Raw genomic sequence first — 23,952 nt, 5'->3', positions numbered from 1 at the left:
GAAGGGACAAGGTGAAGGCTAAGAGGGCAGAGGAGTATGCACTTTGTAGGAACTGAAGACGGTGCTGGTGGGGGAGTGCTGAACCACCGGGCCAGTGTCGGGGTAGGGCCCCTGAGAGAGGAGAGGCTGAAGAGGTGGGGTGAGGTCAGATCCTCCTGGTCTCATATGCCAGGGTGAGGTGTTTGGACTGTTTCGAGAGCAGGGGACAAACATGAAAAGGCTCTTAAGCAAAGGGATGAGGTGTTCAGATTTTGCTTTCTTGAAATGATCGTCCTAGAAAGTGCAGTAACCCAGGTAAGAGATGATAGTGGCCAGAAGTGGAGTGTTAACAGTGTAGATGGAGAGACAGGGTAACTTTGAGAGGGATTTAGGAGGTAGATGTGACATGAACTCAGTACAGGTTGGATACAGTGGAGAACAGGAGAGGGGCAGAGGCCCGGATTTCCAGTTGGGGTACCTGGAGAATGGGTGACAGTTCTTTCCATTGGATTAGGACACATGGTAGGGGGGCCAGGTGGGGAGGGGATGACGTGTGGTGCCGTGGGGACCTCTGAGTGGAGAGATCAGCCGGCAGTTGGACATCCAGGCATATGGTACTTTGGAGTTCAGGAAGGAGATTGGGGCTGGAGACCTAGATGTGCATCATCCGTGCAGAGACAGTAATTGAAACTGGGAGTTAATGAGATAGCATGGGGAAAGTGTGTGCAGTGGATCTAGCTTCAGATATTCAGTATCCTCGTGGGGCAGAAAAAGGTAGGGGGCGGAGAATGACAGTTTAAAAGGTGCCAGTGACTCTGCTCCAGGATGAGTGCGAAGGTAGGCCACGTGGGGCTCCAGTGTCCTCTGTCAGTCTTGGCTCCCAGTTGCCTCTGGTGGCATGAACTGAGTGTGAGTCTAGTGTTGAAGAGATTCCCATAGTTAGTTTGACTTTGCTTAGTTTTCATTTCATTGATACCCATCTCCCAGCAGGACTGAGGATGAAGCAACTCCAGTGGTAGGAACATTGATGTAGCGGGGGTACGGGCTCAGACAAGAAAAGGGACACCTGTTCCGTGGTAACAGGAGGGAAGGAAGGCAGGATGGTACTGATTCAGTCAGGTGCCTGCGGTGTACAGTGGATCAGGATATTTTGACTTCAGGTAAAAAAAATTCTGGCCTCAAACTGGGTTAAATGTTCACATACCTACAGAGGGGGTGGGTTGTAGACACAGCATGATCAGAAGCAGCCCAATGATGTCATCAGGGGCCCAGGTTCTCCTGATGCCAATTCTTCTCGTGGTCATAAGATCTCCTTGCACTGTATTTCCTTGTTCACATGCAGCAGGAGAGACCAAGAAAGGAAACTCTCCCCGACCTAGAGTGTAAGTCCTTCCTTAACCGTGAGCAAGCCAGTCTTCCCACTCCCCTCAGTGGACAGGTGACTGTCGCCAGGGGAACACTGTGTGCTGACAGACAAGCTATGATTCTGGCTTCTCCCCTCTTCGCCATAGCCAGACAGTGATCAGAGTCCCATCGAGTACGTGTCTGGGAAGGAAGAGGGGATACCTGCACAAAATTGTGGTTCTGTTCGGAAGGAGAGAGGGGAGATGTGGATGTTGAGAGAGGGGGCCATGACCAGTTTACTGGCTCCCTATGTGTAAGTGAATTGGGGTGATTCCATAAATACTTTGGTTTTTTAAAAGACTTATGAGCATCTTCCAGCTTTTAAATATTCTTCAAAGATGATTTTAATGGTTATATTATATTCCATCTTATTTAACAAACCCTAATAGTATTTACTGTATTCTGTTCTAAGCACTTTATAGATGTTGATTTAATCTTCATATAAACGGTATGATCACTACTGTTATTATTTTAAGATGAAAAGCTGAGGTTCCGTTAGTGTGTGCAGAGCTGGGCTTCAGACCCAGGCAGTGCTCCTAACCACCAGCCTGTGCTGCAGTAAAGATGGTTTATTCAGCCCTTCTCTTCTTTACAGACGTTCAGGCAGCGCCCACTTTCCCACAGTATAAATAATGCTACAGTATGTATCGCAGTACACAAATGTCTTGGGATCGCTTGGTCAACATGCGACTCTTGTTAAAGCTCTTGCCACATAGTGCTCAGCTGCTTTACACAAGAAATGAGCAGCTTGCCTTCCGTTGGCCTGGGCTTTCTGGGAGAAACGGTCACTGTGATGCTCACCCACTTGTTTTTTATCACGTGGAGAAGAGAGCAGCACCATGTAGTGGAAGAGCAGGCTGCAGCGATCAGAAGACCCCGACTTGAGGCATTGGTCCATCTCCTGGTAACCATGGGGCCTCGGGCACAGCAGCCTTCAGCGGCCCTGAACACCGCAGGATTTCTGTCCTGCTTGCTTCCCGAGGCTGTGAGATTGATTGAAATCTTGTGGGTGAAAACTCTTGGTAGACTATAAAGCTTCAGACCAATCGAAGACACTCTTTTGTTCACTTAGGTTAAGATATAGTGTATAATGCCTTCACTAATCTGGAAGAAGAGAGAAAAGTATTTTTGTTAGGTAATCTTTGATTTTTTTTTTTTTTTTTTTACTTTACTATAGACATTATCTTTTGATGTGTAGTAGCTGGTGTTTCCTCTTAATATCTGCACTCACTAACTGATGAATGGGGTTGTAGGGATTTCACTCAGTGGGTTTTATCCTCAATAGCTTTTTCTTTAAAGAAAGTATCAGTAAATTTCCAAAGCTAGGATTTTCTTCTTTGAGCTGTTAAGTTTTTGTTTGTTCTTTTTTGTTTTTTGGCAGTTGATCATCCATATGCTGTCCTTCATGGTTGTCTTTTCTTCTTGGACATTTTGGGTGCAGGTTCGAGGGTTTGGGTCCAACTATAATTGTCTGTCCGACGACAGTGATGCATCAGTGGGTGAAGGAATTTCACACGTGGTGGCCTCCATTCAGAGTGGCAGTTCTGCACGAAACTGGGTCCTTTACCCACAAAAAGGTAACATTACAGTACTTCAGAATCTTTTTGCTTGTTTTACAGCCCTCTATTTTACATAATTGTTTTTGCTTTGATCCATTTATTTATTAAGTGTATGTTCCTGTGTTTCTTTCTTGCATTTAAACTTATTGTTATTGATTTAATTTAGAGCTCTGTATTTTTAAAACAATTATGAATGCAGGCTTTGTCATTCTAACAGTCCATGGTGGTGACGTGTTCTTGTCCTGTGAAACACAAGCCTGATACCCTGAGTGGGACCAGAAATCAGGGGGCTTATGCAGCAGTTAACTGGCTAGATTTGGGGCATTAGTGACTTTAAACAGTTTTAGAAAAGTAGGTACAAAATGTAATAAAATAACTCTTAATTGATAAATGAATTTGTTAACATGCTTTTAAAATGTATTTTATTTTATTTTTATTATTACTATTTTTTCGGTACGCGGGCCTCTCACTGTTGTGGCCTCTCCCATTGTGGAGCATAGGCTCCGGACGCGCAGGCTCAGCGGCCATGGCTCACGGGCCCAGCCTCTCCGCGGCATGTGGGATCTTCCCGGACCGGGGCACGAACCCGTGTCCCCTGCATCGGCAGGCGGACTCTCAACCACTGCACCACCAGGGAAGCCCTAAAATGTATTTTAAATGAACAAAAGAACAGCCTGCCGTTTTGTAATTTGTACTATTGCCTTTTAGTTAAGTTGTTTTTTGTTCTCTGAATCGATGATTACCATTTAAGTCTAATCACTGTTCTTTGAAAGTTGCATTTTCTCACTTACTTGTAGTTTTACCCACATTATCAAAAAGGTTTATCATCTCTTCTCCTCTGGGTAGCATAGATAGGTTGTATTATGCTTTTTTAATTCTCATGTCTGTCTACCATCTAGACTGTAAGCTCTGCAGTGTGGAGACTATGTCTTCATCATTATTGCATCCCAAGGGACCTATAGACAATAGGTAATAATTACACATTTTCACTGTGGGTTTGCAGGTTTACTCTGTAGACAAGAAGTGTCAGTTTGTTATGAGTTCTTTCTGTCCTGAGTTTCATAGCTCTTGAGTGAGGTCTCTGTGCCCCCATGAAAGCAGTGCCAGCTGAGAGAGCTGTTGAATGTTTGCCTCACTCAGTTAAATACGTGTGAGCCACTAAACTCCAGTGTCTTTATAATTCTGCCAGTACCCCCTTTCCTCCAAATTCCCATTTTGTTCATGGTCATGAGTAAGCAGAACTTTTGATAAAAGTGAATCAGGAGTATCTATAATTTGGTAGCCCAACTTTGGTGAGATGGAATCTTGCTTTTACTAGCTATTGTTAAAAACAGCATACTTTGCCCTGAATTTTAAATGATAAATAGAAAACAAATGAGTTGAAATAATTAATGAAGTGGGATAAATGCTGCAATCAAAACAAACAAAAAAAAACAGTGATTTTTTTTTCAACAGCATGAAAATAACAGCTTAGATTGTTTTTCTAGTTAAACTAAATTGTTGTAACTATCCTGTCATCATTCTTGTAAAACATTTTTGATTCCTTTTTTCACTTCCATTGTCTATTGACATTTCTTAATATTTTGTATTGCAAAGTCTTGTACTAGGATTCATTAGTTGATGAATGTCTTTAAAAGGCAAAATTTTCACATGTTCCTCCTTATCCTTTTATTTCTTTTGTGCTTTTTCTTTTACACCTTTACCATATCATGGCTCACTTGAGTCTCTTCTATTATTATAGCCTGAAGAGCAACCTTCATGTAAATGAAATACATTGACTCATGAATGAAAATAGAATTGACATTGGTCAGTGTCTCTGTTGGTGAGATTTGCTTCCTTAACTTGCTTAGAGAGCAAACAATTATTTCACTTTTGTTTACAGTGATTTGCACCTCCTGAGGTGTCTGGTTATGCACAGACACATGCATATATATGATTGTTCGTAATTTTTTTAGTGCTTAATGGTTTACCAAGAACTTTAACTTGAAGTTTCTTGCTTAACTTTTGAGGAAAAACAGTAGACTTGTGTTTTTACTCTGACCCTTAAACTCTTTGGACAGTTCCTTTTTCATTATGAAGTATCTCAGATCTCTAAAGATGTAAGCTGTTATGCAAAAGATCAAAAAGATGTTCTTTCGCATCTTTCAAACCATACTCTCTACTTAGAAACACAATCAGTTTATTATTAATATTAATATCAGTTTATTATTTGTGATGACGACATATTGAAAATGTGTTAATTCCTCTGCACAGGCCTTGTTATAACACTTCCAAGATCAGAACTCTGGCTTCTGGGTTAAAAGACTGAGTGGCATTTGATCCCTTTGCTCCTTCCTTTTGTATTTGTGTGTACAGATCTTTGTTACCACTCCATGCACACCTGTTGGCTTATAGGTGTGTGTTAGATTGCAATAGAGTTTACATTTCTTAATCACATTTCAAATATTCTGTCAGTGCTGGTCTGTCCTTTAAGCCAGCATCTAATGTCTAACTTCCTTTCCATCCTTATAGGCTGAAATTTCTTTTTTCCATGGGGGAACTTTCTGTGCCCACCAGCTGTCCTGTCTAAATGTATTGATAATAGCAGCACTCTGGTATAGGGTTATTCAGTGCTGGAGAAAACAGGGAAGAGAAGAGAATTTCTCTTTGGAAAACTTAAAAAAGTAATAATGCCAGAATTATTCTGCTTATCATTCAAATAGATTATTTTTATTTTTCTAATGATTTGTTGTAGCTGGTAAGATGTAAAACTTTGAAATTTTGGAAGTTTTTCATTTAGATAAGAGCTATCAAATGATCAAACAATTTCTTAATGAAGATCATCTATCATTTTTCTTCCCTAAATTGCCTTTTAGCTTCCCACCTCTCTCACCAGGTGATCCTATATTATCTTTGTTAATATTCTCTTTGGTTGACAGCATAATTTTGAATTATCAAATGCACACCCAGCAACCTTGCAAAAAAATATGTGGCTAGTATTTTCAACCAAATGATCAAATCAGATAAAGACATTTTCAGGCTCTGAATCTCCTTTAATGGTCAGTCGAAATCTCATTTACTAGGAATCTAAGATTATCCTTTTCTCATGTTTTATGATCCCTTTTTTCTAATGGAGAGAAACTTGATATGTAAGTTGATTAATATTTATTTGTTGAATAACTATAAACATAACATTGCAGGTATTTGATGCTATTATGATTCAAAAAAATGGATGTGATGTTTTTAACCGATCTTGAAAAGCTAACCATTTTCTTGGGGAAAGAAAATATATGAAAAGATAATAAAAGAACACAGTTTTGTAATTCTTATCCCATAACTCACAGCAGGGGGTGGCAACTTTAGCACTGTGTTGTAAAGTTTATTTAATTATTAAGGACCCTTTTTTCAATTTGTTGGAAGATGTGTAATGAGAAATTTCTTGCTTATATTCTGAAACAGTTGTTACTTTGTAGCTCTCCCACCTTTCCCTGCCTTGTAGGATATAGTAATTCTGTAGAATAGTTTTGATAATTCAAAGAGATTATCATTTTGATCCATTCATGGTATTTAGAGGCATAGGATTAGGAAATGTGACAATGGCATAAAGGCATAGATTTTATAATTACCAAACCAGGGTTGCAATCTTGGATCTGCCATCTTACAGCTTTGTGACCTGGTGCAAGTCACTTAGCTTTTCTGAGCCTAGTTTGATTTCCTGAAAATGGGTTATTTTTGGTAATTTTTTGAGGATTTGTTGGGTTAATATGTGTGCACAATAAACTTAGTATGGTCCCCAGCATACAATGTCTACTCAGGTAATTCCTACAATTAGAAATGAAGAATATGGTAGACATCTTCATCTCAGTACTTGAGAAAAGATGCTCTGACATTTCTGATTGATTCAATGTAAATACATTTGAGATAGAAGGTTCAGACCTGCTTTATCAAAAATATTCATAGTCATTCACGTCTAGACCTTTCTCCTTCATGTCTAGATTCATTGGCCCCAAAATGATACAGTGAGATACAGTGTTAAAATTCTTTTTGGGAAGTGCAAGGTATGACTAAAGAACAGACCACAGGAAAACATGGCCATCTGATGCAACTACCATCACATGTTCTTTTAAAAGGCCCGTTTTCTGAAACACTAGCATAAAAAGACTTGGCTTTTTAAAAAGCTGGAAGGGAGGCAAGTAGAAACATAAAAAATAAAAGTAGAAAAGGGCCACATGGTCCCTCAAGCATCCTAAATATTTCAGACCCACTCCAGGTACACAAATTACAACACAATGTGATGTAGTTCCCATTAACTTTCGAGACGGTGTATACACCTGATACAAGAAATGATAGATGCTATGCTTGGTCTTTGAGGGATATTGTAAAATTATGTTGCTGGAGCCCTTTTTTCTTCATTGTCAGCACAAATCCTTGTTTATTAAAGATTTAGCTTGAAGGAAATTTTAATTAATTACAGGTGCAGTAAATCCTGCCTGGGAAGCTGCCGTGCTGTGTTTACCGTGAATGGCCTTCATGTGCCTGTGCTCCACTCTGCTCTCCCTGCTGCCTGACAGTGTGATTTATGGCTGTTGTTTTCTACCAGTCCACTGTTTGCCCTCTAGGAGGGATTGGTCTCCTGAGCCTCCATAATAACAGCAGCACTTTCACAGACATCTTTTAATGACAACAGCACTGCATTCAGTAAGTCAGGCTAATTGCAGATGTACCCTATTAATTGCAAAAACTAGGAGAGGTTACATATTTTACAAGCTTTTAATTTGAAACCGCCCGAGATGATTTGTCTTAAGTGTTTGGATAGAGACGTCCATAATATTCAACAATTCACCATTATTGAAACTCCGATCTAGGCAGTTACAGAACTCTGAGATTGAATCGGGTAAAAACAGATAGTCTTAGGTGTGTTTTTACCCAGTGGCTGTTAAGTGGAGGTTATGTTTTCAATGTGGACATTAAAAAATTTCTTACTCTTTTTATGAAAGCATCTTTGATTCTTATCATCATACATCTTTTTGAATATGGTAGAAAATTTGTATTTCTATAGTTAACGTTACAGAATTTTCCAAATAAACTTCAATTCTTAGACATGTCAAAGAAGCTAAACATCATTCTGGTGGTATGTATTTGAGATGCATGGCATCTCGTTTGTTTAACTGTGGTAAAGTGATGTCCGAAATCCAGTTCAGGGTGGCGTTCCTTGGAGGGTAGTGGAATGACTGTGGTGAGTCACTGCATCTAGCAGTTAGGAGTTCCAGGGTCATGAGCAAGTAGATCCACATGGGCAGGGTTTGGCTGTGATCCAGCGGACATTTTATAAATGTGAGTGGTAATTTCACTTCTGCTGTATTTCACGCCCCAAACAGTTGTTGTTGTTTTACTCTCCCATTTCTCTCTGGGCACATAGCTCTGTGCCTGGAGTAGCACAGGGCACGGGGCATTCCTGTGTGTCGGTTTGCTGTCGTTCCACGCCCTACCTGCTTCATGACTTCTGGCAGCCACTGCTGTCCCAGGAGGAAGAAGAGATGGGGATAGAGTTGGGATAGCTGCCTGCCCAGAATCTCAGTGGAAAAGTCAGATGTGGAGGAGCTATTGAAATCAGCTCTGGCTTCTAAAAGTCTCAGGACTGGTGGGATGCGTTCGAGGTGGAAAAGTGCATCTCTGGAGAGCCTGCTTTTCTTCACTGGACACTAGCCACCGTGGCAGAGCCGGTGGCAGTGGAATAGCAGTGTAGTCAGGGAGAAGTGGGTGAGGCGAGGCATGGGAGAGTCTATATGTGTGTTTGTAAGGCTGTGAGCCTTGAGGTATTTAGTGTTGCATTCATCATAAGGTAAAAAAAAAAAAAAAAAAATGTCAGGAAATGGTTAAATCAGGTGTGGCCCTCAATGTAGTATCACGTAGGCGTGGAAAATCATGAATAGGAAGATGGCAAAACAGTAGTCACATTAATAATACAGCTCTCACCTGTTGAACCTTTACTAGTACCAGGTGTTATAGCTCTTAACTCTGAAGTTTTGAGTGTATTATGACATGAGAAAAGTTTCTCTTTTCCTCTTTCAGAATTTTCTTGGCCATTGTTACACCCTTTTATATTCTATTGAATTAAAAAATATTTTAACCCTTGTTTATTAAGATAATATTTTTAAGATGTTGAATTTTATAATATTTGTATGACTATGATTACATGAATTATTGTACTAGTTTTCCTAATATTTAGCTATTCTTCTATTTCTGTGATGCCTTGTTAGCTTAATATAGTGCTAGATTTTATTTATAAAGTAATGAATCTCTAGTTGGGGAGTACACACACTGTGTGAGTATGTTGCTTCTGTCAGTTTTGAAAACAGGGTTTTGCTAGCCTTCTATCTTTTTCTGTATTTTGGAACCGTTTAAATAACAGGATTGATTCCTACTTCACTCGTAAAACCCTTTGGGTCTAGTAGACTTCTGGTGGGAAAAGCATAACAACATCCTTTTCAAGTCCTTCAGTATTGGTCTGATTGGTTTGTCTCATTTTTCCTGGGTCCATTTTGGTAATGTTCACATTCTCTGTCAAAGTTCAGATTCTTTGGCATTGGATTGCACGTGGCATTGGCTCATGTTTTGTGTTCTCTGCCTCTGTGGTGACTCCTTTAATGTTTTTCATGCTGCCCATCTGAGTCTGTTCTTCAGGCTGACTTTCCAGATGTCTGTCTGTTTTTTGGTCTCTTCAAAGAGTTACTTAGTTTTTTTCTCTATCAATTCTACCAGGTTTTGTCCTTAAGCTTCACTGATTTTTGTTTTTATCTTACTGTCTCACTGTCTTTATTTAGCCAATTGTATTGGCTGCTTGGTTTGATTTCATCCTCAGTAGGCCATGGGGAATGAGTATCTTTGTGTGGGTTAAGGCTCTGCTGAGAGCTATTAAAAGGAGCTCACTGATGGAGAGACTCAGATCCTTTGGATCCTAACTATAAACTTTTAGTTGCCTTTAGTCTTCCTCTGTCTCTTCTGACTGTCAAACTCTGAGAAGCTGTGGCCGTGTCCCCTGCCGGCTGTGGATGTGCTACTTTGCCAGCATAGCTCTAAGGGCTGTGCCTTGGGTTCTGGTGCAGTGCTCCAGGCAGGCAGGTAAAGGCCTGGCTCTTCTCTCTAGTGTGTTGTCTCCTTAAAATACAAAAGAAGCCCTCCTTTTCCTGTTCACTTCTTGTTGTCTGATACTTGTATTTCTGATCCTGCCCTGTTTTTGTTTGCATTTCCTTGGGATATCTTTAATAGTTCCCATACTCTTAACTCTTAGCACCGGTCTAGTTTGGGTCTCATCCCTTAAACACAAGGCCAGGTTTTGGCTGTACTTTCCTAGTGGAAAGGGTCACTGCTGACAGCCCACTGTCACGTGGAGACCCTCACGTAAATGTTAGGTCTGAAGCCAGCTGTCTTATTTTCTGTTTATTGTATTTTCTGCTTTTTATGTTTTCTTAATTCTTTTTCTGTTTCCTATTAGAAAATTTTCTATTCCTATATCTATTTTTTTCCTGATAGTGGTTTGATAGTTCTACAGTCTATTTCTTTTCTGGTATTTATGCTGAAGTAGCAACTATTAATCAATAAATGGTCTTAAATTTTTTTTTTTTTTTTTGCGGTAAGCAGGCCTCTCACTGTTGTGGCCTCTCCTGTTGCGGAGCACAGGCTCCGGACGTGCAGGCTCAGCGGCCATGGCTCACGGGCCCAGCTGCTCCGCGGCATGTGGGATCTTCCCGGACCGGGGCACGAACCCGTGTCCCCTGCATCAGCAGGCGGACTCTCAACCACTGCGCCACCAGGGAAGCCCTGGGCTTAAATTTTTTATGAATGTATTTCAGTCTGTTTTTCTCTCATGATAAAGAATTGAACAGTATTCATAACCTGTGTCCCATTCTACCATTGATAAGGTGGGATTTTTAGTACACTCTTAATTTCCCCTGTTCTCACTCTAGGTTTGTTAAATTAAACTGGAATTTTAATCATGCAAAAATAGATCCCTTTTTATATTTTAGATAATTTCATAACAGTTTCATTAGTATTTAAAACAATGTTTTAATATTTACTTAATTATTATTTTAATAATTTAAGAATGGTAGGTATATTACATGTAATCTTCCCTTAAAAATATTTTCTTTTATAGTGAAGTGAGAGGCAGTGTTGCCTAATATTTAGTTAATATTAGCTTTGGAGTTGGCTGCTTTTCTATGCTCAAGTCCTACCACCACTTTACGAGCTATGTGACCTGATAATATTATTTACTATCTCTAAGCCACAGTTTTCCCCTCTGTAAATTGGGGGTAAGGACCTCTGTCCTCTCTCAGAGTTGCTGTGAGCACTCAGTCTGTGATGAGCATGAGGCGGGGAGCTCTGCTGCCTGCTCTTGTGCAGAGTGCGGGGTCCTGAGCACCTTTCTTCTCCCCCCAGGGAAAGGAGCTGCATTCTTTTAGTGACCGCACCCCTGCACCGGCTGGAGGTAGCGTGCTGTTCATAGGCCACCTCTTGCTGGTTTATTTTCTGTCCTTGCCCAGCTAAAGGTGGAATTTGTTATTTTTTTCTGTCAAGCATGACTGCTAATTTGGATCAATGCTGAATTCCAGGGTCTTTGCTTTCCCCCTAGAATTATGGAAAGATTTGCCCTTTGTTTTCTGACGTATTTAGTGTTGCAGAAAAGCTATTCAGTGCAGGTAGTCTTTTTCCTTTGCAGGGAATCTTTTTTCAGTCTGTTTTGTTCTGACTAGAAGCTACAGCATTTTCTCGTTTTCCCTTGTTTTTGGGATTCAGGCATCTAATAGGCGTGTACCCAGGTGTATGGCTGTTTTGGTGTTTTGTTCTATAGGCTCTAGTCTCTCCTCAGAAGTTTTTTCTATCATTTTTAAAATCACTTCTTTTATATCCTTTGTACTCTGTCCTTCTTGAATTCATGTTATACATCATCAGAGCTCCTGGATTTGTCTTTCTTGTCTCCTTGGCTTTTCTCTCATTTTCTTTCGTTTTTTTTTTTTTAAAAACGTTTTCCATCTACTGTGTTGTTTTCAGTTTAACAAGGATTAACACAAAGGATGTTTTGGAAAAATAAAAATTGGGTAAGTGTTTACATGTTATACCTTTTTCTGGTCTTCTTATGAGCCCTCCTCCCCTACAGTAGTGGACATACTAGTCAGTGTTTACGACTTACAGATTAATGAAACATAAACTTCCACTGCTGATAATGTATAATTCTGTTGTATGTATTATGTTTGTGTACATATTTATAAAGTGCCTTAGATTGTATCATGATTGAAAGGTTGATTTTGTTTTAATTTTTAAACATTTTATTATATTTATTTTTCCTTCCAGTTTTATTGAGATATAATTGACATACAGCACTGTAGAAGTTTGAGGTGTACAGCATAATGATTTGAGATACATACACCATGAAATAATTATCACAGTAAGCTTAGCGAACATTCATCCTCTCATATAGATACAAAATTAAAGAAATAAAAAAAAATTTCCTGTGATGAAAACTCTAGAATTTACTCTCAACTTTCATACCTAACATACAGGAGTGTTAATTATATTTATCACGTTGTACATTACATCCCTAGTACTTAGCTTATAACTGGAAGTTTGTACCTTTTGATTGCCTTCATCCAATTCCTCCTCCCCCCCATCTTCCACCTCTGGTAACCACAACTATGATCTCTTTTTCTATGAGTTTGTGTTTGAAGTATAATTAACCTATAACACTATGTTAATTCCTGTTACACAACATAGTAATTCAATATTTCTATAGGTTTCAAAATGATCTTCATGATAAGTCTAATTATTATATGTTACAATACAAAGATATTGCATAGTTATTGACTACATTCCCCCGCACTGTACATTTCACCCTTGACTCATCTATTTTGCAACTGGAAGTTTGTACTGCTTAATCTCCCTCACCTATTTCTTCCCTGCCCATCCCCTGTTTGTTCCTGGTACCTATGGCTATTTCTTTCTTTGCTTTTCTTTTCTTTTTTAACATCTTTATTGGAGTATAATTGCTTTACAATGGTGTGTTAGTTTCTGCTGTATAACAGAGTGCATCAGCTGTACATATACATATATCCCCATATCCCCACCGTCTTGCATCTCCCTCCCACCTTCCCTATCCCACCCCTCTAGGTGGTCACAAAGCACCGAGCAGATCTCCCTGTGCTATGTGGCTGCTTCCCACTAGTTATCTGTTTTACATTTGGTAGTGTATATATGTCCATGCCACTCTCTCACTTTGTCCCAGCTTACCCTTCCCACTCCCCGTGTCCTCAAGTCCATTCTCTATGTCTGCATGTTTATTCCTGTCCTGCCCCTAGGTTCTTTAGAACCATTTAAAAAATTTTTTTTAATTTTTTTAACATCTTTATTGGAGTATAATTGCTTTACAATGATGTGTTAGTTTCTGCTTTATAACAAAGTAAATCAGTTATACATATACATATGTTCCCATATCTCTTCCCTCTTGCGTCTCCCTCCCTCCCACCCTCACTATCCCACCCCTCTAGGTGGTCACAAAGCACCGAGCTGATCTCCCTGTGCTATGTGGCTGCTTCCCACTAGCTATCTATTTTACGTTTGGTAGTGTATATATGTCCATGCCACTCTCTCACTTTGTCCCAGCTTACACCCCCCCCCATATCCTCAAGTCCATTCTCTAGTAGGTCTGTGTCTTTATTCCTGTCTTACCCCTACGTTCTTCATGACCTTTCTTTTTCCCCCTTAGATTCCATATATATGTGTTAGCATACGGTATTTGTTTTTCTCTTTCTGACTGACTTCACTCTGTATGACAGTCTCTAGGTCCATCCACCTCACTACAAACAACTCAATTTCATTTCTTTCTATGGCTGAGTAATATTCCATTGTATATATGTGCCACAGCTTCTTTATCCATTCATCTGTCGATGGACACTTAGGTTGCTTCCATGTCTTGGCTATTGTAAATAGTGCTGCAGTGAACATTGTGGTACATGACTCTTCTTGAATTATGGTTTTCTCAGGGTATATGACCAGTAGTGAGGTTGCAGGGTCGTATGGTAGTTCTATTTTTAGTTTATTAAGGAACCTCCATACTGTTCTCCATAGTGGCTGTATCAATTTACATTCCCACCAACAGTGCAGATGGGTTCCCTTTTCTCCACATGAAAGGTTGATTTTATTTATTTATTTTTTGGCCACACTGCATGGCATGTGGGATTTTTGTTCCCCGACCAGGATTGAACCCGTGCTCCTTGCATTGGAAGCGGGGAGTCTTAACCACTGGACCGCTAGGGAAGTCCTTAAAAGGTTGATTTTAAGAGTCATCCTCATTTAACTTCTTATTTAAAACTGTCTTTACCATTTTGTCATTGTTTTAGGAGAAACTAATTCGAGATATTGCTCATTGTCATGGGATTTTGATCACTTCTTACTCCTACGTTCGACTTATGCAAGATGATATCAGCAGGCATGACTGGCACTACGTGATCTTGGACGAAGGACACAAAATTCGGAATCCAAATGCTGCCATCACTCTTGCTTGCAAACAGGTGTGACCTCTTATAACAAGGAGGGTTTCCAGGTGGATAATATTTAATTGAGAATAAAGTCTGCTTTTAGTAACAGACTTATTTAATCTTTCCTTGTGCTTTTGCATAAGGAATTTGAAATACACATTTTGCCTTAATGCAGAACACTTTTCATTCTTGCACTTAATCATGTTTTCTAAAATTCTAATTGTTCACGTTGCTTAATGTCTCTTATAGGGATCAGTTGTTAGAATGTAACCAAATCCAACTCTAGTCCATAGTCTTCAGCTTGAACAGTGAGAAAAATTCTTGCCTATATATATTTTTAATCTATGTGTAATTGAAGAATTAAAGTTTCATAAAATGTCTGCGTTTTAGAGGAGACCAAAATAATATGTAGTTGTGTTAAATAGTAAGATTGCATGAGAGTGTTTTGGGGTAGGGTTGGTGATCATCTGCTAAAAGGTGAAGTTAACAGAAAAGTCCTTGCTTTCCCCGAACAGTTCCGCACCCCTCATCGCATCATCCTGTCTGGCTCACCGATGCAGAATAATCTCCGTGAGCTGTGGTCACTCTTTGATTTCATCTTCCCGGGAAAGTTGGGCACGTTGCCTGTGTTTATGGAGCAGTTCTCAGTCCCCATCACCATGGGGGGGTATTCAAATGCCTCCCCAGTACAGGTAATGTATCAGGCAGGTGACACTTCTGGTATTTTAATATTTAAAACGTTCCTACTAAATACTATACTTTGTAGCCAAGTCATTCAGAATGTAAGGGAAATGACCAAGCTTATAAATTGGTATCTGATAAAAACCACAAAATTATTTTTGCTTGATAGCGCATAATTTTCCAGATGAGTGTTTAAAAAATCATGTAAAATATTCAAGAGCCGTCAGAAATTATGAGATAAGAGTGAGTCACTTCTGGACAGCATGTAATAGTGCAAATTGGGTAGTGCATCTTATAAAATACTTTACAAGCTTAGAAAAGGGGACACCAGGGAAGACTTAACAAGACATATACCCTTTAACCTGATCCTGGGAAAACAGGCTGGGAAAAGTGGGACATTCTAGGTTAGAGCAACAGTGTGAACACAGCCACTCTGTGTGACCACGAGCAGTGAAGAGACACGCTTGACTGGACTGGAGATGCTTTTGGGGGAGTTGCAGGAAAGCTGTGGATGCTGGCAGTGGGGGCCTTGAAGGGAGGCAGGAGCGCTTAGGCAGGGAAGAGCCACTAAAGGTGTTTGAGCAGGAGGCTGGGAGCAGGCTGTTCTTGGACGGTTACTCAGGCTGCAGGTAGTTGTGGGAGGGAGGCTGGCATTGAGGGACCTGCAGGAATTGGGGGTGAGGGTGATGAGAGCCTGGACCTGAATGTGGGTGATGGTCCTGAGAAAGCAGGTCCAGAGCAAGAGTCCCAAGTGGCATTTTCTAGGCAGAACAAACAAGATGTGGAGGTTGATAAGATAAAGGAAATTGGTGGAGGAGTGGTGAGCTTGCTGCAGCTGACCCCTGAGGTTTCAGGCCTGGTGACTAGTAGAGTGGGGTTGTCACAGACAGGAATGTTAGGAGGTGAGGCCAACTGGAGGGCGGTTTATGGCATTTGGGGGCAGGCTCCAGGCTCCATGAGAGGCTGGGTCTCTGCACAGCTCTCAGGTAGGGGCTTGTACCTGCCAGGTTATGACCGAGCCAGAAATAAAATACATAACTAGAAAAAGAATTTTAGACCTTTAAGATTAGAGGACTGTCAAAAACCATTTTTAATACCTTTAAAATTTTGAGATTGAATGATTTTTGATTTTTAATTAACTTTTACGGGAGTTCTCTTCTTCCAGTGAACCCCCGTTATCCTTCTTGTATCCTGTTCTTTTTTTTTTTTAACTCTTTATTTTGGAATAATTTCAAACTTAACAGAAAGTTGCAAGAATTGTAAAAAGAACTCCTAGATTCCCTAATTGTTAGCATTTTGCTAACATTTTGCCATATTTGCTTTATCTTTCCTTCCCTCCCTCCTCCTTCCCTACCTGTCTCTGTCTCTGTCTCTGTCTCTGTCTCTCTCTCCCTCTCTCTCTCTGTGTGTATATATATATATATATATATATATATATATATATATATATATATATATATATACACATACACACACACACACACGCACGCACGCACACAAATTTATACTTTTTTTTTTCTGAATCATCTAAGTTGTAGACACGATGCCCTTTTTCTCCAAATCCTTTAGTGTATATTTCCTAAGAACAGGGATGTTGTCTTACATAACCACGGTATAAACATCAAAATCAGGAGGAAATGTAACATTGATGTAATTCTGTTATCTAATCTATTTGTCATGCACATTGTGCCAGTTGTTCCAGTAATTTCCATGTCTCTAGTCTCCTTTAATCTGAAGCTGTTCCTCTGATCTTTCTTTTGCCTTCATGACTTGACATTTTTGAAGACTACAGGCCTATTTTTCATAGAATGTGCCTCACCTTGGGTTTGTTTTCCATTCTTTGTGATTGGAATCAGCTTATGCCTTTTGAGCAGGAGTACACAGAAGTGACCTGTCTTTCTTAGTACTTTACTCGTATCTGGAGGCACATGCTGTTGGTTTTTCCCTTCATCGGTGGTGGTCTGATTACTGGGCAAGGTGTTGTGTGTCAGATTTCTAAACTCTTTGAAGCTACCACTTCTCCTTTATAATTAATAAGTCATTTATGGGGTATACTTTGAGGTGGTGCAAATATGGTCTGTTTCTTCCTTGAAGTCCTTGTTTCAGAAGTTTGTGCACTTATCTTTTTTCCCTTTTTAGACTGTAAAGTCCTTGGGAGCAGAGGTACTGCTTTTATTTGCTCCTTTTTGTTTTAAGTCCATAGTTGCCATGAAATAGTGAATCCCAAGAAGATAGTCTATCAGCAGCTATTTTGTGTGTCAGGCTGGGGCTAAAATGATGGGAAACGGCTGACAATCAGAGCCTTCCCTTGAATAGCATTCCTGGTCCAGTGGAGAGTGTGCAGGGGGGGAAATGGTAAACAGATGATCACAGTATAGGGTAATGAAGGCTTTGCTCAGGGGAGATAGCCAATAGCAGAGCTTGTGGGAGTCAAGGCAGGCTTCCTGGGTGGGGGTGATTAGGATATAAAAGGCTGAGGAGGGTGAGGGGGAAGAACATTAACTACCCAAAACATGGACTGCCCCTTGGATTTGTACATTGAGCCTGTGCAGGGGATTTTAGAACTGAAAAGAGCCCGAGGAGTCATCTAGTTGAGCCTCCTCATTTCACGCCCAAGGTTATTATTGAGATTGAGCATTTTGGTGACTTGCCTGAGGTGACTGGGCTCTGGAAGAGGCAGCACTGGGGAGGAGTTATCACTCTGCCTCCTCAGGAAGAGGAAGGAAGCATGAGCGCGCTCAGCAAGGTGTCCATTTTCCATAGCAGTGGGGAGGTGCAGTGACGAAGGAACACAGTTGGATCCCCACTGTGTGTTTTTACTCACAGAGAGGCAGACACGAGAAGCAGAAGGGAATTCAATATAGAATTGGCTCGAAAGTTGGACTGGAGAACGTGGCGTGACGTCAAAGCTAAAATAGGGTTTCTTGGTCTTCCCTGCTCTCACATCCCCACCCCAGTTTAGAGCTTAAGATCTTCCTTTGGGGAGAGTGGGGTGTGAGAAACAGACCCGTCCCCAGCCACTCTGAGCTCCAACCCTTGCAAGTTCAGCACAAGTGGGCTGGGGGCGGGCGGACTTTCCAGAAGGGTAGACGGGCAGGAGAGAGCGAGCTGCCAGGCCACTCACCAGCCCAGCCCTGGGTTTCCAGCGCCATCAGCATCTCACTCGTTCTTTGAGAGGAGAGAAATGGAGGCAGACGTGAGCATGTGGGCAGAGTTTCCTTAACACGCTGTATATATTTTTAGGAAGATTTTAAATAATGTACTTGCTTTCTTGGTAGGACTGCAATGTCTTGTTAAAATTTGAAATTTATCTCAGCATTACAAGCCATAAAATGTACCTGATTATCATCTTCAGGTAATTTTTATCAGTGTCTGAATGATACATTTACAGGGTTACCTGTAACCAAAAGTCGTTGATGAATGGAGTTTCTTTTTTTTTTGAGGTACGCGGGCCTCTCTCTGTTGTGGCCTCTCCCGTTGCGGAGCACAGGCTCCGGATGCACAGGCTCAGCGGCCATGGCTCACAGGCCCAGCCGCCTTGCAGCATGTGGGATCTTCCCAGACCGGGGCATGAACCCGCATCCCCTGCATCGGCAGGCAGACTCTCAACCACTGCACCACCAGGGAAGCCCCAAATGGAGTTTCTTTGTTATTGTCTGCTGGTCGTAAAACTGTTTTTATGTTTAGACATACAAGATATACACACATACATGACATACATGTATACAGACTTGAGTGAGGTGTTCTTAGGGTCTTTTAAGGTGTTTTCTTTTTTACCATGTTAATTTTTTAATGTGAATTTTTCTGTGTTTATTCAAGCTCTTTTTATTATTCATTTTGCTGATAAGTTTCTTAAATTTAAGCTTTGGTTGGAAATTTTCTTGTTCCATTAAATAGTATTTACTAGGTTGTTTAGCCTATTTAGATTTTTTTCTAAGTATCAATAATTTATTGAATTCTTTGTTTGCCTTTAAGTGAACTGCAGAGGGAGTGGTTTCCTGCACTGTGGGTCTTTGTTTTTCTCTGGACAGTTAATACCCATCTCATGTGGCTGTGCTCCATTACAGAGCCATATGCTCCACTTTAGGCTGGAGTGACCTTTCATTTCTGGGATCATAGGGCTTTTCTTGAACTTACTCTCTGAGTCTCCTGTGGGCAGTAATCTCTGCTTATTATCTGCTGTTCCCCTTGCTGCAGAGTTTCCCTGAGTTAGTGTTTGATCTTCAGTCTTGCGGAGTAGCAGTTCCTTTGTGGCTATTGGAGAGTACAAGATTATAAACTGAGATTTGTTTGAAAACAGTTTTTTTCCCTAGAGGGGGCCAAGCACTGAATAATCTCCACTTTAGGGTTTAACTATATAATAATAATTAAATAGAGGTGGAACAGGGCACAAAATTACCACTTGTTCTTTCGTACATTTTGGTTAATGAGAAGTTTTGTTTTGTTTTGTTTTTTTACTGATGGTGTTATTATGAAAGCTACTGCGTCCTGGAGGATATGGAACTTAAATTTTTACAAACCATTTTCCTACTGTTTCCAACAATTTTGTACAACCATTGGTCATTCTTTTCAAAAAAATTTTTTAAGCATTGGAATCAATTGAGAGGTAAGAACAAATGCATTCCTTAGATATACAGTAATTGTTTCCCCTTTTCTCTTATTAAAGGTTAAAACTGCTTATAAGTGTGCATGTGTTCTACGAGATACCATAAATCCATACCTACTGCGGAGAATGAAGTCGGATGTCAAAATGAGCCTTTCTTTGCCAGATAAAAACGAACAGGTCTGTAAATACAAGAATTATCAAAACATTCCTAAAGCACAGGTATACCTGGCATTCACCCTGCTTTTCACACACAGAATAGTTGAGGCTAACAGGTATGGTCTCTGGCGCTGTGGGGCAGGCTAGACTACAGCTGTATATACCTGCCTACGACAGATGAGCCTGCTGGGCTCAGGAGTGACTGGAGGGCGGGGAAGTGGAGGTGGTCACTCTGCACATCTTTTCAGGGAGTTTTCCCCCTCAGTTGTTTTTTTTTTAACATATTTGTTTAATTTATTTATTTTTGGCTGCGTTGGGTCTTCGTTGCTGTGCACGGGCTTTCTCTAGCTGTGGCGAGCGGGGGCTACTCTTAGTTGCGGTGCAAGGGCTTCTCATCGCGGTGGCTTCCCTTGTTGCGGAGCACGGGCTCTAGGCGCACGGGCTTCAGTAGTTGTGGCTCATGGACTCTAGAGCGCAGGCTCAGTAGTTGTGGTGCACAGGCTTAGTTGCTCTGTGGCATGTGGGATCTTTCCGGATCGCATCCATGTCCCCTGCATTGGCAGGCGGGTTCTTAACCACTGCACCACCAGCGAAGCATCCCCCTCAGTTTTTGGAGCATCTAAGGTGTGGAGCATTGATCTGAGGAAGATAAGTGGGTTTTCAGATCTGGTGCAAAGATGAAAGGGTTGTCCTGGATCCCATGTAGGGACCTACTGGTCTGAGAATAAAGGAGAATAACCAGGTGTGGCAGATGAAGAAGTAGATACATTTTAAAGAGTGAAAATTAGGAAATCAGGCCTGATAGCTTCAGTTTCTATTTCTGTTTTTTTGTTTTTGATGTTTTTAAGTAGAGGTTGAGACACAGGTGGTGCGTGGGTGGCTTGGGGAGAGTGAGGAGTGTTGTCACGGCGTCTGGGTGTGAGCAGGTGCTGAGCGGGGGGGTCAGCTCTAGGACGCTGCCCTGGTGGGGCTGTCTCCAGCGGCACTCAGCACTTACCAGAAGGGAGTGGAGAAGGCAGGCAGTTGAGTTCCTCTTCATTTGGAAGTTTGCAAGGCAGATGCAGTGGGTGGCAGAGGGGTAGCTGAAGGAAAATACCATGGGTTTGTGACTAGCCGAGGAACATAGGCTGTGAAATGGTGGCAGTGGTCTTGGAGGAGGAGAGGAGAGTTGAGAGGCAGAATGTTGGGGGGTGAGGGGAACGTGGGGGCATGGATTAGTAGGTGCTTTTGGGCTGGCGTGGTAAGGGGTCAGAAGTGAGTCTGGTAAACTTGGGGATGGCTTAGAACTCCAGGAAAGGGAGGGGGTGTGCCAGGCAAGGTTAAGGTTCCTGATCAGGTTTGCTGAAGTGAAGTGTGGGTTGAGGGGCTCGCGAGCTGAGATGGTCTGAGCACTCAGAGGCTGGGATAGAGGAAGCACTGTGCACCTGGTCCTGAACTTCCCCATGAGCAGGAAGCCAGGCTTCAGGGACTCCCGGGATAGTGGGGTGGGGACCAAATGGCATGGGGACCAAAAAGTGGATGGAAGACAGAAATGGAGGGGGCTCTTGAGAGGAGGGAGCTCGTCTTTGCTCAGCTCTGAGATGTGGCTTCTTTTTGTTTTGTTTTTAATAAGAGGTACACTGTGAAAATTACATACATTGTGCTCTTTTGATTAGTAAATTTTGTTAATATTTTAGTTATTTTGTTTTGTTAAGTTTTTTTTTCAGCTCTGTTTTTATTCTCCCCTTAGGTCTTATTTTGCCGTCTTACGGAAGAGCAACATAAAGTCTACCAAAATTTCATTGATTCCAAAGAAGTTTACAGAATTCTCAATGGAGACATGCAGGTAAGCCAAATAATAGAAGCTGGAGAAAGAATTGTGGACCAAGGAAAGTGGGGGAGGAAAGGAAACTAGTGCTAGTCAAGGATTCACTATTATTACCCTCTTGAAAATATTTGGGTGTGAACCTTCCCTTCATTTGAAGCCCTTCCAGAAGTAAGAGAACACACAGTTTGAGCGTGCTCCCTTTTTATCTGTACTGCAGCACTGTTGCACTTGAACCCAGCACTGCATGGTCTAGTGGAAGAATGCACTAGACAACAGGGTCTGTAATGGTGGGTCCTACAGGGATTGCTGTTCCTATGTAGCATGTTGGGAGCAGTCCTGGACTGCTGGGGTGCACAGAGGAAGAATTATTGTTATACATTTTTGTATAAGTAATAACATTTTAGTTACTGGCCATATTCAGCAATATATGTGGGTAAACGTCTCTTCATTAAGCACATGTAGTAAGTTTATCATCAGCTTTAGTCAAAAGCTTCATGTAAACTCTTCAACTTCTTTGTGCTTCAGTATCTTGAAGCGTGAATTGTATTTTTATTTGACATGTAAGACTTCCTTAGTCCTTGGTCCATCCTCGTTGGAGGTACATCTGAGTAGCATGGGGTGCTCAGAAATACACTTTCCTGCCTCCTGCATGGAGCCAGATAGAGATGAGTGTGGGTGACAAGGCTGCCTGTGTTCCGTAGCATCTACATGTTTTTTCCTCCAGATTAAGGCATTTTTGTTCTTTTTCCCAGCTCTTACTATTTATTTCATCTGTCATAGGCATCTCTAGGAGGTTTTTATTTATTTATTTATTTATTTATTTATTTATTTTTTTCCTTGACCCTAATTTTATTTTTTTTTTTATTTTTTTTTAGTAACTTTTTTTTTTTTATTAATTTCTGCTTTATAACAAAGTGAATCAGTCATACATATACATCTGTTCCCACATCCCCTCCCTCATGCATCTCCCTCCCTCCCACCCTCCCCATCCCAACCCTCCAGGCGGTCACAAAGCACCGAGCTGATCTCCCTGTGCTCTGCGGCTGCTTCCCACTATCTATCTACCTTACGTTTGGTAGTGTATATATGTCCATGCCTCTCTTTCCCTTTGTCACAGCTTACCCTTCCCCTTCCCCATATCCTCAAGTCCATTCTCAAGTAGGTCTGTGTCTTTATTCCCGTTTTACCCCTAGGTTCTTCATGACATTTTTTTTTTTTTTTTAAATTCCATATATATGTGTTAGCATACGGTATTTGTCTTTCTCTTTCTGACTTACTTCACTCTGTATGACAGACTCTAGGTCTATCCACCTCATTACAAATAGCTCAGTTTCGTTTCTTTTTATGGCTGAGTAATATTCCATTGTATATATGTGCCACATCTTCTTTATCCATTCATCCGATGATGGACACTTAGGTTGTTTCCAGCTCCGGGCTATTGTGAATAGAGCTGCAATGAACATTTTGGTACATGTCTCTTTTTGAATTATGGTTTTCTCAGGGTATATGCCTAGTAGTGGGATTGCTGGGTCATATGGTAGTTCTATTTTTAGTTTTTTAAGGAACCTCCATACTGTTCTCCATAGTGGCTGTACCAATTCACATTCCCACCAGCAGTGCAAGAGTGTTCCCTTTTCTCCACACCCTCTCCAGCATTTATTGTTTCTAGATTTCTTGATGATGGCCATTCTGACTGGTGTGAGATGATATCTCATTGTAGTTTTGATTTGCATTTCTCTAATGATTAATGATGTTGAGCATTCTTTCATGTGTTTGCTGGCAGTCTGTATATCTTCTTTGGAGAAATGCCTATTTAAGTCTTCTGCCCATTTTTGGATTGGGTTGTTTGTTTTTTTGCTATTGAGCTGCATGAGCTGTTTATAAATTTTGGAGATTAATCCTTTGTCAGTTGCTTCATTTGCAAATATTTTCTCCCATTCTGAGGGTTGTCTTTTGGTCTTGTTTATGGTTTCCTTTGCTGTGCAAAAGCTTTGAAGTTTCATTAGGTCCCATTTGTTTATCTTTGTTTTTATTTCCATTTCTCTAGGAGGTGGGTCCAAAAGGATCTTGCTGTGATTTATGTCATAGAGTGTTCTACCTATGTTTTCCTCTAAGAGTTTGATAGTTTCTGGCCTTACATTTAGGTCTTTAATCCATTTTGAGCTTATTTTTGTGTATGGTGTTAGGGAATGATCTAATCTCATACTTTTACATGTCCCTGTCCAGTTTTCCCAGCACCACTTATTGAAG

At 40.9% G+C, this 23,952-nt stretch overlaps 1 protein-coding gene across 1 annotated transcript in view; it reads left to right on the top strand.

Annotated features, from left to right (window-relative positions):
* The window catches only part of ERCC6 (ERCC excision repair 6, chromatin remodeling factor), a gene marked incomplete at its 5' end in the record, with an annotated part of 73,229 nt that overhangs the window by 35,458 nt on the left and 13,819 nt on the right, over positions 1-23,952 (top strand). Inside the window, 5 exons of the mRNA XM_079702408.1 lie at positions 2,825-2,960; positions 14,315-14,485; positions 14,968-15,144; positions 19,800-19,916; positions 21,625-21,720. Of these exons, the coding sequence (XP_079558534.1) occupies positions 2,825-2,960; positions 14,315-14,485; positions 14,968-15,144; positions 19,800-19,916; positions 21,625-21,720 (697 nt within the window). The remainder of the gene's footprint in view (positions 1-2,824; positions 2,961-14,314; positions 14,486-14,967; positions 15,145-19,799; positions 19,917-21,624; positions 21,721-23,952) is intronic.

This window comes from Hyperoodon ampullatus (genome assembly GCF_949752795.1).
Source record: "Hyperoodon ampullatus genome assembly, chromosome: 1".
NCBI classification, from domain to species: domain Eukaryota; kingdom Metazoa; phylum Chordata; class Mammalia; order Artiodactyla; family Ziphiidae; genus Hyperoodon; species Hyperoodon ampullatus.
This window is presented reverse-complemented; position numbering and strand designations above follow the sequence as displayed.